The sequence below is a fragment of the Wolffia australiana genome, chromosome 8 (assembly GCF_029677425.1).
Source record: "Wolffia australiana isolate 7733 chromosome 8, ASM2967742v1".
NCBI lineage: Eukaryota > Viridiplantae > Streptophyta > Magnoliopsida > Alismatales > Araceae > Wolffia > Wolffia australiana.
The window spans coordinates 10875682-10895000 of NC_135842.1; the positions used below are offsets into that span (position 1 = coordinate 10875682).

The following is a 19319-nucleotide window of genomic DNA, read 5'->3' on the forward strand; positions in this document are numbered from 1 at the left end:
CCCCTATTTCAGCTACGACTAGAAGATAGAGAACGAGATAGTTGGACATGCACAAATGGCCCCTTCTCAGTGCATAAGGCTTATACGATGATCCGAGAGGGACAAGAGGAAGACTTGACACTAGTCAGTGCATGCAGGTTCATATGGTGCCAAAAAGTCCTATTGAAGGTGCAGTTTTTTGGGTGGCTGCTAGCAAGGAAAAGATTAATGACAAGAGTCTTTCACAAAAAGTAATACCCAGATACTTCATCGCAATGCGTGCTGTGTTTGAATGGGGAAGAAGATTGCAACCATCTTTTCTTTGAATGTTCCTTTGCTCGCACAGTTTGGGCCAGCCAGTTACTCTCAAGGATGAAGATGACATCTGAACAGGCCTTTTGGGATTCAGCACAGAATTACGTGGGAAGAAGAAACAAGGAAGGGGGCCCAGCACTAGCGGTGTTGTGGGCCATCTGGCTACACAGAAACGAGGTGTTGTTCAGCGGTAGAAGGGCTTCTACCGATGGAGCTATACATGAAGCAGAAGGACTTAAGGCAGCATGGTCCTTGCGAGCGACGGGAAGTGAAGGGAGGTTTTGATGGTGACTGATAAGCATGTAAAGGGCCTGTGAGGTCCTGACGGAAGGTTCACCAATTCATCGGGTGTTCACTACTTGTTATAGTTCAAAAAAATAAATAAATAATAATCGTGCAGAATAATTATGGTTAATATTAATTTGGTTTTACCCTTTGTGATGGATATAGAGGCCTTCAAGCATAAATTGGGCATTTCTACGCTCTAAGAACATGAAAATTAAAAAAATAGAAAGAAAAAGGAACTCTAGTAGATTATATGATGTAATAAGCTACTTGACTAGCCGTCAAACTCAATCATGAACCGTACCGTAATTGGTGTACGAAAATTTTGTGTACTCAATTCATGTTCCCCTTTTTCGTTTCTTCCATTAATGGATTTTCACAGTCCTGAATACATTTTAAATAACTCAACATTTTCCAGAATTATAGAATTTTATGAATCTCTAAACTGTGATATCCTTGTCAACATAAGAGAGATAAGATGGTGATAGGCAACTGACGAGGACATATTTGGAAAAGAGAAAAAACAGAAAACGGCTCGAGTCGCTCACGCACCAAGTGCCTTGGGTCAGATGCGGGACAAGACCATGTCAGCTAACAACCTATAAGGAGCAGGGGGGCACCATAACAGAAGGGGAGGGAGAAGGGAAGAATACTGGAGCCTGGCCGTCGGAAGCTTCCACGGGGGTTACGGGAAGTGTTTGGAGATCCTCTCGACACTCAGCTAGAGACAGTGTCAATCCGGCCTGTCTATCTTTTTATGTCTGCCATTTATCTCTTTGTGAACCTCATCTTTCTCTCCTCGTCAGCGTTCAACTTGGAACAGCTTACTCGTGAAGTGGATTTGGATATAGTCGAGTCGTGTTTTTGTTCTGCCAGTGTGGGATCTGCGCATTTTTCAATACAGTTACGCTTATTTACTCGAGGGAGCCGTAACAGAAGGAGAAAGGAGAGAAGATAGGGTGTTGGGGCCAACCTACAACACAAGCTGTAGCCACAACATAGTCATATGTACAAGGTTGGGCAGCATGGCAGCACATTATGACAGGAAAAGAGATGTTTTCACGGATGGTTTCTCTGCATGTAGTATAAAAATAAAACACAATAAAAGTCAACGGACATTATTTCGAATAAAAACAACCCCCCAAATTACAATAAAGTAAACCTAACTAGTATAAGGCCCTGATGAGAAGCCAAGGTTATCCTTGATGACGTCAATCTACAGACAGCGATATTCATTATGAAGGCAGAAGTGATATGATTGTTAGAGCGTATCACGTGAGTACAGCACGTGATACACCCTACTAGCTGTTACATGGATATCTGTAAATATTCTATTGTTTTTAATGAAAGAAATACCCGTTTTCTGCCTCTTGTTCTCGTCACCCTATGGGTTTGTCCCTTCTCTTCTTCTCTACTCTCTTCACTGGACATGAATCTTGGCATGGTATCAGAGCGACCTTGAGCTCAAGTGAATCTCCGACAGCTTATCGTCTGAAGGAGCTGGATCTGAAGCCCTGGATGGAGAAGAAGCATCTCCAACGACTAATTGTTGGACAAATCTCCCACCTCTCCAAGATCATCCCCAGCAGCTTACCGTTGGACGCTACTCTCTTGCTTGGGAAGGAGTTGTCTTTTCACCTTGGTGGCTCCTGTTCTGACCTAGTTTGAGAAGAAGGCGACGACGATACGGGTTGACAAAGCTCGTTGACAATGAGGGAAGCGGTTGACGATACGAGTTGACGACGACGAATTTGGTTGACGTTAACGATGACAACTCCTGGATGTTGACGTCTTCAAGGACGACGATACTTTGAACTGTGAGTGTTCTTCTGGACGGGGTTGGATGACGACTTTCTTCAAATTTCTGATCATCAACAAGGAAAAACCAGGTGCGACATTCCAATTTACTCCAGCTGAATTTGTTGTTAGCGTTATTGCTCATCATAGCTTTTAAACTATATGGCTAAAGGCGAAGCCAAATATGAGATTAATGCTGGTCCCAGTGGTGGACAGTTTCCTCTAGTAGAGAGATATCTGATTCATCCTATCAGAAATGGCGTTGCGAGAGGATGTTTTGCTTACCTGGATGTTAGACTCTATGTCACCGGATCTGAGTCAACATTACATGGACTTTGACACCGTCAAAGATATATGGGATCATGTTCAGAAACATTATTCAATGCGGGAAGACGAATCTTGCATTGCAGATCTGGTTGATCGCTCCATGCGACTTATGCAAGAAAATCGGACAGCTTTAGCTTATGCTAACGAACTACAGACATTATGGAAAGAGATCGACTGATAAACATCCCCTAAGGACCTATCAATCGAAGAGGAGAAGAGCTGAGATGCCCCACGTGCGGAAGGATCCACACGTGCGAATATTTGAATACAGGCGGGAAAGTTGCAGCGCAAGGAGTTCAAGATCCCAATATATAAGCGGAAGGAAGGAAGGACTAGGCGTCTTTTGGAAGTTGCAAGAATTCTCTGCCCTTCGCTGGAGATTCTCCTCGAAGCAGAAGCTGTCGCCCGATCCGGCCACCGTCCCTTCTACCCCTCGATCTAAGTCTCCTATTCTCTCCTCCCTGATCTATTTCACTTCTTCATCACTCAAAACCTGGATCTTATATCGTGACTGTTTCGGTACACTCAGTGTTCAATTCTCAATTCAGTGTGGAATATTCGAGTATCAAGATTTATATTGTTAGAAGTACTGGTGTTCTAACATCGACTTTTATTGGGGCCCTACTAGCAACTCAGTAGACCATGGTTATATCCTACAAGATCGAATTTATTGCTATCTTAAGGGTCTGCGACCAGAGTTTGAATCTATCCGTGCACAATTGTTCAACCGCGAACATAAACTGAATTTCGAAGATATGGTGATTCAGTGTGCAAAGAAGAAAGTAGACTCAGGAGAGCCATCGGTCGACTGAGAGTATTGCATGTGCTGTGCAACAATCTTCTACCGGATCTAAGACACATCAGAGAAAACAATCTGGACCGGGTAATCAAGGTGGATGCCAGCCAAAACCCCCTCGAGGAGATGACAAGGATCATCTCCGGTGCAGTCATTGTGGACGTTCACATCACACAAAGGAGACATGTTGGAAAATACATGGTCGACCTGCCTGGGCGACAAACCAAGTGAGCAAAAGTCATAACGCTATCTCAACAAGTGAAGAACTCAAAGTAACCGAGCAGAAGGAAACAGTATCTATGGAACAAAACTTTAATCTTAGTAAGGAGGAACTCCTTCAACTCAAGAATCTATTAAAGTCTACAACCGACATTATTGGTTCGACGTCTCTTGCTCACTCAGGCAACTCTTTATTCCACACTTTAACTAGAGCTCTGGTTCATCAGTCTAATGTATGGATTCTCAACTTGGGAGCCACTGATCACATGACTCCCTATCGAGAGTTTTTTAAAACCTATGAGCCTTGCACTAGTAATCGGAAGGTTCAAACAGCCGATGGTACCCTGCTTCCTGTAGTTGGCATTGGTAGCATAGCAGTTGTTCCAATAGGAACACTTACCTCTATCCTCCATGTTCCAAAGTTATGTGTCAGTTTACTATCTGTTCAGCGTCTAGCCCATTTGTCATCATATAAATTAATTTTTGATGGCCTTGATGCATTTCTTTGTGACAAGGTGGCGGGCCTGAAGCATGGGCTAGCTCGAATCTCGGAAGGCCTCTACTACTTATGCCAGCCACAAGGGATCCCGGTGGCTTCTCTTCACACTTTGACTGCAGCGTCTACTAGCGACAAAAAATTCTGGCTTCTTCATCGTCAATTAGGACATCCCTCGTTTTCCATTATGAAAGACATGTTTCCTAATTTATGTACTCATTTGAACATGATTAACTTAGTGTGCAATATCTGTCAATCGGCTAAACACAGGTGCACCACATATCCCTCTTCTTTCCATAATGCCACAAATGTTTTTGAACTAATACACTGCTATGTATGGGGACCAGCTCCATTCTCAGATCTTCATGGCTTTCGATGGTTTTTGATTTTTATAGATGATGTGAGTTGTTTTTCTTGGATTCACCTTATGAGACACAATTCTGAAGTACCTAATCTTATCCGGGGCTTCTTAAGTATGGTTCATCGTCAGTTTGAGGAGAAAATTAAAAGGTTGCACACTGATCATGGACGTGAATGTATCAACTCCGATATGATGAATATGCTTCATGATCAAGGTATAATTCATGAAACTTCATGTCCATATACACCTCAACAAAATGGGGTAGCTGAGCGGAAGTTAGGACATATTTTGGAAAAAGTTAGAGCCATTACAATCCAGAGCAATACTCGAAAAACATTTTGGGGTGAAGCTGCTATGCACTCCGTTCATCTTATCAATAGCATCCCATCTCCTACCCTTGGTGTAAAAACTCCAGAAGAAATAATGCAAAGAAATTATCCAAATACACGTTTTCAATTCCCCCCTTGAGCTACGTCTCTTTGGATGCGAATGTTATGTTCATCTATATCCACATCAGACAAATAAGTTATCTCCTCGCGCCTTAACCTGTGTGCTTGTCGAATACTCTAATACGCAAAAGGGATATAAATGCTATCATCCCCCTACGAGTTGTATCTGTGTACCCAAAGATGTTACATTCACTGAACTCAAATTTTATTAATCTAAACCAAATGATGATGAAGATAATAATTCACGAAATGTATCCTCCTCTCCTACTTATTTATCACCTCTTGACTCACTAAGTACTGACATTCCACACTCGGAGTCAGTTGATGATTCCCTTTGGGATTTTTCCCTTTCGGATCCTCCGGAACCCCCACCGGCAGAACCTGTTCCTTCACTTACTCGGGTACAACCGTACCCGTTCCATTACACTCGTTAGCAGAATAGACCTAAACCTGGAGATCAACAAATCTGTCTCCACGGTCCTAGTACTATGTCAAACGAACCAGTCACTGTCCCTGATATACCTGAGTCAATTCAGGATGGTATCCCACTGCCTCGTACCACTCAATTTCCATTAAGTGATATTCTTACCAACCAGATTGTTTCACCAACTTAGAAGACATTTCTGATGAATCTCCAACAAGTGACTCTTCCCAAGTCTCACTCTGAAGCCTTGTCTCATCCTCCATGGCGTACTGCTATGGATGTCAAGATGGAGGCTCTAAATGCAAATAACACTTGGGAACTTACAACCTTACCAGCAGGGAAATGAGCTATAGACTGTCAATGGGTGTACACAGTAAAATATAAGGCAGATGGTACACTTGAACGGTACAAAGCCCGACTGGTTGCTCAAGGATATGCACAACAGTATGGTATTCATTACAAGGAAACGTTTGCTCCTGTAGCAAAAATGAACATTATACGCATTTTGATCTTATTGGCAACGTGTTATGACTGGCAATTGACTCAAGAAGATGTAAAAAATGCATTTCTGCAAGGTGACCTACAGGAGGAAGAGGAAGTGTACATGATACCACCTCCAGTATATGATACACCTTGTGGACAAGTTTGTCGCCTTCGTAAGGCACTCTATGGACTGAAACAATCTCCCCAAGCCTGGTTTGCCAAGTTTACCAAGGCTATGACTGATCTTAACTATAGTCAATGTGATGGTGATCATACTCTATTCTACCACCGTAGGCCCTCTGGCAAGATTGTTCTCCTTATTGTATATGTAGATGATATTATTATAACGGGAAATGATTCTAGTGGTAGTGAAGCTTTAAGTCAACATCTTAAAGCAAACTTTGACATAAAAATTTTAGGACCTCTTACTTACTTCTTAGGGATTGAGGTAGCCTATACTCCGTATGGCATTATTTTGTTTCAAAAAAATATATTGATGATTTATTCAATGAGACTGGCCACATACAATGCCGACCTTTATCCACCCCTATGGAGGTAAATCTAAAGCTTACTAATGACGCTACTGAACCTAACACGGATACTCTCTCTTATCAAAGACTTGTAGGCAATCTTATATATTTAGCCCATACTCGACTGGATATCTCTTACACTGTTAATGTACTTAGTCAATTAATGACATGTCCTAAAATCTCTCATTTGCAGGCTGCACATCACGTACTCCATTATCTCAAGGGCACCAATGTGCTTGGACTGACTTTCCAACGACATAAGTCACCACTCCTTGAGGTATACACTGATGCTGATTTTGTTGGCTCGCAGGTTGATCGGAAATCGACTACGGGATATGGTACCTTTCTCTGTGGCAACCTGGTTACTTGGCGAAGCAAGACGCAAAAAGCAGTCTATCTTTCTAGCACAGAAGCAGAATTTTGGGCTCTTGTTAAGGGCATCTGTGGGATCCTTTGGATTCAGCATCTCGTTCAAGAATTGAAGTTGTCACATGACCAACCAGCTAAAATATTCTGTGACAACAAGTCTGCAATTAGTCTGACCCATGATCCTATCCAACATGAACGAACCAAGCATATGGGGCTGCGTCGACACTTCATCAAACAGCATCTTGATCAGAAGACACTTACGATTCATTACGTACCTACAAAGCACCAATGCGCAGATCTGTCGACTAAAGGCTTGACTAAGTTGCAGCATGACTATCTTGTATCCAAGCTGGGCATGAATAATATCCATTCTCCAGCTTGCAGGGAGGTGTTAGAGCATATCACATGAGTACAGCACGTGATAGGCCCTACTAGCCGTTACACGGCTATCTGTATATATTCTATTGTTTTTAATGAAAAAAATACCCGTTTTGTGCCTCTAGTTCTCGTCGCCCTAAGGGCTTGTCCCTTCTCTTCTTCTCTACTCTCTTCACTGGACATGAATCTTGGCAATGATAACGAAGAGAAAAAAGTAGAGAAGAGTAATGAAAGAAACAAAATGACGTAATGGCTGGTATGATTCGTTTCCAAGTTGGAACTTTTAACTATGCTGATTTCTAAATATATATATAAATGTTTAATAGCTCTGGAAACGAAAGCTTCTTAGAACATAAATCTTCACCTTCCAAATGGAAATGGGATGCCAAGGAGTGCTGCAACAGTTACGGCAAAATCAAGCTGCAACAAAACAACAGCTTAATCAGAAAAAAAAGGAACATAATCATATGTATAAAAAGGGGAACTCTGGTGAAGCAAAGATGATCCTTTTGGCCCCAATCTTGTGCACTCTCTCTCTCTCTCTCTACTTTCTCTCTCCTCCGAATTTCCACAGTTCTACATGGTATCAGAGCAGGTCTTCTAGCCTGTCTTAGGTGCATTTTTTCCTGGAAGCTAAAGGGCATCCCAAGGGAGGCTCCTGCAAGCATCCAGGCTTGTTCCTGCTACATTCAGTGCATTCTTTGTTGACTATTTCTGCTGTTTCTGCTGCTCATCCTATGGGAGGGATTTCTTGCTTGCTGATTGTGGCCTTCCCTTCAAGTTTTTTGTTCCCTTCAAGATTCTTCGAGCTTCCGCAAATTACTGACTGATCAATGGCAGCTAGCACCACTGCAGCCTCAAGCAATACTTCCGACACCGAAGTGTCTGGCATTCAAGGGCAACCAGAGGGACGATCTTCCATCATCTCTATGGATCGATGGTTGACATCCTTGCCTATTCTGCCCAAGGCTTGTCTGTTTAATGGGCATAACGTCATTCTTTGGTCTCAAAGGATTGAGACTGCCCTAACACCAAGAGGACTCCTCCCGCATCTCACTGAGGATGGACCACCTCCGACATCGCCAAAATACCCAATATGGGTCATGGAAGAAGAACTGGTGTTCGGCTGGTTGCTGGACAGCTTACTTGGTGACCAATGCACCAAGTACCAGACCTATAAGACGGCTCGCAAGCTCTGGGAGGCTGTCCACCGAACGCACTCCAAGCAAGGTGACAAAGCCATCATTGTTGATCTCTTGCAGCGGTCTTTTTCAGTCCGACAGGGGGACAGGACAATCGAAGCCGTCTCCGACGAACTCCGGAACATTCACGTCGAGCTGGACCACATCTGGCCTCCGCCCACCAACCCCGTTGAGAAGGCTCGGTGGGACACTCTTCGCCTCTGCCAGCTGTTGTTCAGCGTCAACCATGACTTTGAGGTCGTCCGGAGTCAGCTCTACAACCAAGATGTAGAGCCCACCTTCGATGAAGCCGTTGCCCGGCTACTGCGAGAGGAGAGTCGCATTCTCCAGGAACGGGAAAAGGCGGCCTCCGGCATCACAAGCTCCTATGTTTCCCGGAGCTACAAGCCCCCAAATCCTGCTCAGGGGAAACCCCAGCGGTCTGCACCGGGCAGAACCGACTCTGGAAAAACACCCAGAGAAGACTGGGTGTGTACCTACTGCAAGAAGACAGGGCACCTCCGGGACAAATGCTGGAAGCTTCACGGGAAGCCTCCACACCTTGCCCGGGCACACATGGCCTCCGGTGCATCAGATGACGGAAATTCTCAACAAGGGGGAGCATCTGCCTCCACTCTGCAGACGATGAAGGATTCCCAACTCGCCATGCAGCTGGAGATCCAGAACCTGAAGGCCCTCCTCAGCAACTCCAGCACCGTCATCGGATCGACATCTATGGCCAATGGTGGTAAAAACGATCCTCTCTCATTTTTTTCTTCTAATACCTGCATAGATCCTGTCTGGATATTAGATTCCGGTGCAACGGATCATATGACCAATCAGAGAACTCTGTTTTCGTCATATGAACCCATTGCCTCCGGAAAACGTATCCAGACAGCCGACGGGACATTACTTCCTGTTCTTGGCTTTGGTTCACTAGACATCCAGCCCATTGGATTTGTTTCCAATGTTCTGCATGTTCCTAAGCTTCTCGTTAATCTCATTTCTGTTCAAAAACTCGCCAAAATTCAGCACTTTACCATACTCTTTGATGACATTGATGCCTATCTTTGTCACAAGGTCCACAGGTCGAGGATTGGTCTAGCTAGAGTCAAGGAGGGACTCTACTATCTTCCCGGCCAAGCTTCTACTTCTCCATCGAAGGGACTTGCAGTGACGGTCACTCAGGTGCCATCCATGGAGAAAATCATGGAAATCCATCAACGGATGGGTCATCCTTCCTTCCACCTTCTCAAACATGTGTACCCTTATTTGTTTAAGGATCATAATCTTGACTTATTCATCTGTCCAGCTTGTCAATTGGGTAAGTTTAAACGGTCTACTTACCCTTTAAGTAATAATAGAGCTAAAACACCCTTCTCCCTAATCCACTGTGATCTCTGGGGGCCATCTCCACATACAGATCTATTGGGACATCGTTATTTTTTGATCTGTATAGACGATCACAGTCGGTTTAGTTGGGTATTCCTCCTTAAAAACAAATCTGAGACGACTGGTTGTATCAAGAACCTTTGTGCATTAATCGCACGTCAATTCGGAACCGCTGTTCAGGGGTTTCGAACTGACAACGCCAAGGACTTCCTCAACAACGAGTTGACGGAATTCCTTTCCTCCAGTGGAATTCGACACGAGACCTCTTGCCCCTATACTCCACAGCAAAACGGGCTTGCTGAGAGGAAGATTGGGGATGTTGTCGACAAAGCCCAAACACTCCTAATCCAGGCCTATGCCCTGAAGAATCTGTGGGGCTTCGCTGTACTTACAGCCACCCACCTTATTAACCGACTACCCTCACGGACATTGAGTTATCAAAGTCCCCTGGACATCCTTGAAACTCAATGTCCGACTGTACGCCTTAAGACTGACCTACCGGTAAAAATCTTTGGATGTACCGCTTATGTACATAATCCCGTACATAAGCAAGATAAGTGGACACCTAAGGGACTGAAGTGTGTCTTCTTAGGGTATTCCACCACCCAGAAAGGTTATAAGGTATATCATCCCGTCACTCGACGGTACCTTGTATCCAAGGACGTCGTCTTTGACGAACATAGCTTTTACTACCAAACTAAACAACATGCCACACTAAGGGATCTTGAGTACCTTTCCCAGGTGGAAGAATCGCTTCCACCTGTGACAGATTCGGATCTGCCCCAGCGTCCATCCCCACTTCCGCTCCTCTTCCCTGCAGAGAACGCTTCGGATGTTCCTGCAGCATCCTCTCTGCCGGAGCCGGCAGAAGACTATGTCTCTCGGCCAGTCACTGACGTCACAGATTCCACAGTGGAATCTGCGTCTTCTGATCTAGTTCCCACCTTAGTTCCTGAAGGAACTGATGTTTCACAGCACAGAGAATTACCTACACCTGTGCTCGAACCAACACCACCCGCACCTACCGGGGAATGGTCTATTGCCCTTCGAAAGGGCAAGAGAGCATGTGTCAAGGCCAGACCCTATGACACTGCACATCTCTCTGTCCAACATCAAATCTTCCTTACCCATCTCACAGATCAGCATGTTCCCACCACGGCTCATGAGGCTCTAAAAATCCCAAAGTGGAAAGAAGCCATGGATGAGGAGATGAGGGCATTATTACTCAACCAGACTTGGAATATTGTGGATTTGCCACAAGGGAAAAAACCTGTGAGTTGTCGGTGGGTATTTACGATTAAGTGTACACCGGAAATTCCCTATAAGACCAAGGCACGGCTGGTGGCCAAAGGGTTCACTCAAACCTACGGAATACACTACCAAGAAACCTTTGCCCCCGTTGCCAAAATGAACACAATTCGGATCTTAATCTCTCTCGCAGTTCATTTTGATTGGCCTCTCTATCAATATGATATTAAAAATGCTTTCCTTCATGGTGATCTTAAGGAAGAAATCTATATGACTCTTCCGCCCGGCTATGGTGACTCTCTGACCGGTAAGGTCTGTCAGCTGAAGAAGGCTTTATACGGCCTAAAACAGTCCCCGAGGGCATGGTTTGGGCGCTTCTCCCAAGCCATGAAAGCTCTGGGCTATCAACAGTGTAACGGCGAACACACCCTCTTCTATAAGCGTTCTTCCTCCACCCTTCTCACCCTTCTGGTTGTGTACGTTGATGATATTATCATCACTGGCAGTGACGTTGACGAAATTCGTGCCCTGGAGAATCATCTCAGTCATGAATTTCAAGTCAAGCACCTCGGACCTCTCAAATTCTTCCTTGGCATTGAATTTGCTCGATCCACCGATGGGATTCTGCTTTCACAGCAGAAATATGTTCTTGAACTCCTTGCTGAAACTGGACATACTCACTGCCGCACTAATGATACACCAATTGAATCGAATCATCGCCTCATGCTCACTGAAACCGATCCTAAGGTTGAGATAACCTCCTATCAAAAACTAATTGGTAAATTACTCTATTTGTCACACACTAGACCCGACATCTGTTATACTGTTAATGTTCTCAGTCAATTTATGCATTCGCCTCGTAATTCTCACCTTCAAGCTGCCCATAGAGTTCTCAGGTATCTCCGCGGGACAGCCGGCCTTGGCATCACCTATCGGCGCTCAGGTACTTTGGATTTAATCCTCTATACAGATTCTGACTTTGCAGGTTCCCGGGTAGACTATCGGTCCACGTCCGGCTAATGCACCTTCCTTGGCGGCAACTTGGTCACCTGGCGCAGCAAGAAGCAGAGAGTCGTGTCCAAGTCTAGCACGGAAGCTGAATTCCGCGCTATGTCTAAGGGCATTGATGAAGTCATGTGGATTCGCAACACTCTTGAAGAGCTGCAAATCCCCTACCTTCGACCCATTACCATCCGCTGCGATAACAAGTCCGCCATCAGCATCGCGCATGACCCGGTCTATCATGATCGGATGAAGCACGTGAACATTGACCGTTTCTACATTCAGGATCACCTGGAAAACGGTATCCTGAAGACGGAACATGTTGTTTCCGAAGACCAGTGCGCCGACATCTTCACCAAAGGCCTTCCGGTTCAGGCTCAGCGCCGGTTTGTGTCCAAGCTTGGCATGGTGGAACTCCATTCCAGCGCTTGAGGGGGAGTGATGAGATTATCTTATACTAACCATGGACCCAAAGCCATGTAATGTGTAATAGATTAACCTAGGGGAATAATAAAATTACTAACTCCTATAGTAGACTGCAAATGGACCCTCTGCAGGCCCATTAGCAGCCCATTAATGGTCCCTTAAGGACCATTACTGGCCCACTAAGAAACCTAGACTGGTTTCTTAGTGCAGGCCCTTTAGGGGCTGAGATATCAGGCCCATTAGTGGGCCTGATATTGTCTGGGCCTGTCCCAGACAGGCCCAGCATCCAACAGTTATTTTTATAACCGTTGGACAGGCCCTCCAACGGTCCCTTTTTAAAAAGAGGACCTTTGGAAGCCTACTTGTAAAACAAGTAAGCTTACTTGTTTTACAAGTAAGCCCCCTAACTTTACTTTCTGAAGGACTTTTTTGATAAAAAAATATATGTATAAAAAGGGGAACTCTGGTGAAGCAAAGATGATCCTTTTGTCCCCAATCTTGTGCACTCTCTCTCTCTCTACTTTCTCTCTCTACTTTCTCTCTCTACTTTCTCTCTCCTCCGAATTTCCACAGTTCTACAGATAACAATAGAGACGAAGAAAAATTGCAAACCTGTTGCATAGAACTGACACACTTTTTCTTCCCATCCTGAAAATCCAAATTTTCACGAAGTACAATGAGAGAGAGATCCATGGTGAAAAGCAAATGTATAAAAGGAGAAAATTATTTTAATGTGTTTGGGTAATATTGAATAATACCCATTAGTTGGCATATTAATCACAACATAAAATAGCAGTATAAGTTATTTTTCTATGCACTTAAAATATATTATTAGTAATGCACACTATCTACTGCCTCACAAGATGATACATTCTTTTCAAGAACGTACAAGAGGAGATTCAAGAAAAGTGGGAGAGCCATGGCAGCTGGTGGCAAGTAAAGAAAGGGCTGGGCATCTTCTAAAAAAGCAGGTCAAAAGAAAGAGGAGAGTTTTCAAGAAGTCAGCAGTCCCGTTCTGGCAACGCCGGTTGAGGCAGGGGACCAGGAGAGACCTGCATCTAGAGAGAAGGATCATTCAACCTTTATGTGTATCTTCTTCTCCACTCTTTTTTTCTGTCACTCTCTTCCTCTCTCTCCATCATCTGTGTTACGTACTTCTTTTACGAACATTCGACTCCATTATCTCAAGCACTCAGTTGATATGGACATTCGAATTTTGATTCTTGAAAAGGGATTTACCAAAATCTTAACCTATCAGATACCATGACGGTATCACAATGCAAGAATTATTCATGTAAAATATAATGTATTAACTTCATCCGAGGAAGAACTCTTGTCAAATATCAAAATATATCATTGAGATAAATCATGGACACCTCTCAGATAACTATCTGGTTGTACTAAATCATCGTGAACATCATAACAATGTCGATTCATCAAATTAAGTATAGAGAAAGTAATAATTTCTGGCGGCACATAGGTTGATATTACCGTTCAACATTTTCTTTTTAACTTCTCTAGCGCAGGATTCATCAAAATTTGTTATCCCTCCTTAAACCTCGTCATATTTGATAAATAAAGGAGGAATGTGAAATACAAGAAAGCTAAGAATTTTGGAGATAGTAACTTGATCGGAGAAAAGAGGACATTCTCAAAGAGCATATAACAAAAGTACAAGAGAATGAGGATGCGCACCAGGTCTTGTTTGCAGGAGATGTCATCTGGAATGGAGGAAACGAAAGGGGTGTTCCTTAGACTCATTGCAAAGAGTGATGTTTCCACCTGCAGGGAAAATATAAAATAGGGCATTAGGCATAGTGAAGAAAAAGAATCTCTTACGATCCAATACAAACTTCTTCAGCAGTTCCGCCACCGTGATCTCCATTGATTGTTTGGCCATGATCTCCCATGACCAGTAAAACGGTGTTATCATGAAGACCACCAGGACCAGAGTGATTCCTTAAGATTCCAATGACATCCTATAAAATAAAACTGTAAGGGAGAAAAATAACGATACAAGTAAAGAAAACTTTTTATTAATAAACCTGGGTTGATCACCAATTTTGGGTGATCTTCCTTTTTTCATTCAAAAAAAAATTATTCATAAACCATAATAAATGTATACGAAAGAAGAAAAAAAAGTTCCAAAATACCTCTAATATACTGTTATACTGCTCCAGTTTTTCAATCATTGGAGTAGAGTCAACACCAAATATATGCCCAGCATGATCCTGAATCATAAGCAAAAAGGAAAATAAATAGTGCGACTGGCAAGTGGTCTTCGTTGATTCGAATAGGTTTAAAGATCGAATAATAAATGAGAAAAAACTTAACATTACATGATGGGCAAGAAAGCCCTAGTTTTATACAGGATGGGATCCACTAGCCGTTAGTGAAACCCATTAGGGAATACAAGGGTAAAAAAAGGTCAAACAGGGATATAAAGGTAATATACTGAGTTATATGGTTAAATAATAATAAACAACATATGGCTCCGTTAACAATAAATAAAAAAAGTTAAAAGATTATGTTAGTTCTACATGAGACAGGCATGAAATCATAAACCACCAATACAGGACTGTGTTGGAATCCTGATGAGATAAATAATTCTTATAAATCGTAGGGTTATAAATACTCCCTTGTAAGGTGATTCGAGAACCTTTTGATGAATCATCCTTTTTTGATTTCTTGGCATGAGTAGCTGTATTCGGCTATCGTGAGGGAAAGAAATCCCGATTCGGAGGTTCTTGAGGGTTTGTTCACCAATCACTCTCTCTTATTCTCTCTTACCTCTTCCTTCTCTCCCATTTGCCTCTCTTCCTCGTCCCATTTCTTGATTTCGTTGGATCGCCATAGGATCATCACAGACTGCATCGTTGGACTCAAGTGAACGAAAGATAACTTCCACAAAATCCAAGAATAGTATCTTTTTAGACTAAAAAAGTTTCGATGGAAGAGGGAGGAGACAATAACAGAATGACAAGGACGATGACTGGAAGGCTGAGTCGGGTCAACTATCCTCCTGGAACCTAGAGTATCTCCCATTCTCCCCAAACCGCAGCTTCAATCTTGAAAGACATTGGACCAGATGTTCCAACTCCATCTTATTTATTGGATCCAGCTACCGCCAATTCTACTTTCCGAACTCCCACATGCCAGGTTAAATCGGGCGTGATTTATTGCATCTTCTATTTGTTCTTCTTCCTTTCTCTTCTTTTCTTTTCTTTTCTTTCTTCTTTTATTCCCATGAAAGTATATGAAGGATCTGATGAGTTCTTTAATACAGCTTGACAGATCTTCTAGTAGCTTGAGAGAGAGAAGGTAGAGAAAGGAGAAGACAAGAGAAGAACAAGAAAGATATATTCAGATAGTTCAACAAGTACATTTTGTTATCTTTTATAGGGTGATAACTAGCCGTTGGTAACAGCTAGTTATAACGGCTAGAAAAACGAGCCGTTATCACTTACCCGATTTGATTAGTTCAAATCGGGTAATGGGCCATAGGGACCCGATAGTGATAATTTGGGCTTTTATTTTAAACCCGATAGCTAATACACTGTTATTGAGCTTTGTTGGGCCCATACATTCAACAGAGCTTAAAGGAGAAAAGAACGGGAGGCCCACTTAAGGAGGCACGGGAGCAGAAATTAACACATCCCAAGACTATTACATATAAGAAGGCCGGCAGAATACAAGAGAATCAAGATTCAAATCTGAATGAATTCCTGTTCGGGAGTAGAGTCAAGCTCAGCAGGCTGGTTGTGGGAGTGCACTGCGGCCAGAGAGGAGAGCTTGATCAGCCTCCTTCATTATCTCTGTTCTCTGTTCTCTCTTTCTTGCGAGGTTAAACCTGGTTTTTCTTCAACTCTTGGAACAAATTTGCATTCCAAGTTCTAGAATTTTCCCACCAGTCAAGCTATTACTGTTAATCTGTCAATCAGTTCGGATTTGATTCAGATAACTGTATAAGGACCTCATAATGATTCCCCATGACAAGCACCCACACCATGTGCATGAGTCCTATCATGCGTACATGGACGGCCCCTCCCACAAGGTTTCCACCCATGGTGTGATGTGGAGCCCCCAAGTGTACTTCAGATGGGGAAGTCACACTTCAAGAAGTGACATGGGCTTGATTTTAGGGGCCCAAGAAAGGCTGGATCAGTACATGAGGGAGCACCAAAGGATATAAGGCCGACCAAATAAAACAAATTTTTGCTCTGTCCCAGCCCCAGTGAAATTTTCATGCCAGGGAGACGTGATGGAAAGATTTTCCATCTCGGGACAAAATTTTGTCCCAGGATCCGGATGCAAAACAGGACAAAAGGATGACGATTAAGCCCATGAATAAAAGAATAACATCTTAATCAATTTATGAACACAATACGCAAATAATTACAAGAATACATTAATAAAATTAATAACTTCGTTTTCGTTAAAAAGCTAGCAGATATCTGCATTGGGTTCCACACCATTTCGTCCCCAGATGTGGAACGGGACAGGACGAACTAAATGGGATGGAAAAACCCGGGATGACTGACAAGGTCGAAGGTCTTCCCATCTTGCCCTATCATCCAGTACTGGGCAAAACGAACCGTGGTCTCAAAGGACCACATCCACTAATGAAGGCCAAGTTCCAGTTTGGAAATATAAGGAACTTGTTTAATATCATCTTTACCTAGTCAATAGTAAAACAAAATAGTAAATAAGTTATTTCTCGTTTATCAGAACCTCAGTCACTGCATGGTCTAAGCACAAGCAAGTATTTCTAAAGAAGTATATTACATACGGGCACTGACCCCACACTGGTCACACTAAAAAGTCACAACTCTAACCCATGTGTCCCGCAGTATTAGAGAAAAATATTTTCCAACAGTTACATCAGAAGGAAATTGTTACAAGGTGTGAGTTATATGCACTGATTCACCGTAACAAATATTCAAGATGAAATGAACTTTCAAACATTTCTGCACAAGCTTCCAATCTTCCATACCGCTCATCGAATCAACAGAGTGAAAATTAAGTTCTCAGTGCTTTGAAACAAGCTCCAGAATCTTAATCCCACATAATTGAAATTTAGCAACTAGGAAAATACAACACTTCGGCTTGAAAGTGTAAAAGTAAAAATTCAATTTGATATTTAAGACAAAATTTGAAAGAATATTTTCTTTTTGGAAATATTTGAAGGAATATTTCCAGCAGTGAGATCAGAAATTGGAAATTGGAAATTGTAGGTATTCTCAGTGACAATGACAAACTAGAGCGGTCCTTCTAGAAACAAGAGTTCCAACCTACCATGCCAAGGAAATGGGCAATAAGAACATCCCAGTCTTCTCGGTGAAGAGCTGTCATCACATGTTCCACACAACCATCGTCCACCTAAATGCACAGAAACATATCATCCCGAAAACAAATCAACAAGGGGAGAAATTCCACGCGCATGGAAGAAAGTTATCAATCTCTCAACTTAAAAAACTAAGCATTAACGGAAAATGAAAAAAAAAAATTACTTTGGAAGAAACGGAGATTTGTGATACTGTACAAAGATAGATAGATAGATAGATACAAAGACAGACGGGCAGACAAACCAACAGGCAGCCAGATGGATCGCGAGATACTCTGATAGACATATAGAAATCAGACAGTTAAATAGATAGAAGTATGGATAGATAGATAGATAGATATATAATAGAAAATAAAATCTACCCTGGAAGAAATCAAGATTTGTGTTAGAATACGTATACAGATAGGTGGAAAAATAGATCCTTAGGCAGACGGATAGATAGATACTCTGATAGAGATAAAGATAGAAGGAGAGAGAGAGATATATATACTCTGATTCAAATATAGGTAGATAAATAGATGAAATGATAGAAATACGATAAAAAATACTCCGGTGGAAGAAATGGGGATTTCTTATACCGTATGAAGATCTCTAACGTTGAACGAAGGATAATCATGAGCTTCATAAAAGTGGTCGGGGAAAAGTTGCAACCAGGTGTCATCACCGACCATTAAAACTCTCTTCCCATTTTTGGCCAACTGTCAAAACCTTAAAAAATGAGTCTCTAACAATGAAAACTAAAATTTTCAGGAGACCCAGATAGAAGACGAAAACCTGGTATAACAAGTTGTCTTCAACAATCGCTGGCGCTCCAAAGCTATTCCCAACATCAATAAATGTTGGAAGTCCTCCAGTGGTTAGTCCCTAAAACATTCCCTTTACTTTAAAGATTTCAGGCAATCGGCAACTTTATTGAATGATGTTCAACACAAGAAAGGTCTAGAAAAATTCATAAAACTATAAGAACTTTTCCTGCTGATGATCAAATGGTTGTTTCTCAGAGAACTTTTGAGCTTTTCTTTGGACTTACTGATAAATCATGGGGGCTTTAGAATGAACTTGAGGTTTTAACAAGAGAATTCCTGTTAATGGTTAAATAAGAGATTCAATTCATTATCTTAGTCATTTGAAATGGAAAGAAAATTCACCTTCAGACGTTGTAAGCTAGTTGTTGGTGGATCTGCGATAGCTTTAAATATTTTAGCCGATGATCCCTCATCTGAAGCTATTTTCTGCAACACTTCAAGTTTGTCCATCCACGGTTTTACCTCTGAGAGGGACGTAAGGGATACATGAATCAACAATCCCAATAAAGAACTTGACACACCAGAATAATGATTAGTAAATAATTGTGACTAATTATAACTAGTATTATAGATAAATTAATAATAATTTAAATTAGTGTTATATGCGTATAAATATAATATAAATAATAAGTATTCTTCATGAATATACTTTCATATTTATATAAACTATGTTAACTAGTCATATATTTTGATAAATTATTAATTAAAATTA

General features: G+C 42.2%; 1 protein-coding gene across 2 annotated transcripts in view; it reads right to left on the reverse strand.

Annotated features, from left to right (window-relative positions):
• The window catches only part of LOC144706664 (Alkaline-phosphatase-like family protein), a 33815-nt gene that overhangs the window by 13176 nt on the left and 1320 nt on the right, over positions 1-19319 (reverse strand). For both annotated transcript variants that reach the window (XM_078579664.1, XM_078579665.1), the window contains 9 exons: positions 18950-19071; positions 18576-18665; positions 18380-18499; positions 17753-17836; positions 14611-14688; positions 14311-14436; positions 14153-14239; positions 13070-13105; positions 7573-7628 (listed from right to left, as the gene is read on the reverse strand). In XM_078579664.1, coding sequence (XP_078435790.1) covers positions 7573-7628; positions 13070-13105; positions 14153-14239; positions 14311-14436; positions 14611-14688; positions 17753-17836; positions 18380-18499; positions 18576-18665; positions 18950-19071 — 799 coding nt within the window. The remainder of the gene's footprint in view (positions 1-7572; positions 7629-13069; positions 13106-14152; positions 14240-14310; positions 14437-14610; positions 14689-17752; positions 17837-18379; positions 18500-18575; positions 18666-18949; positions 19072-19319) is intronic.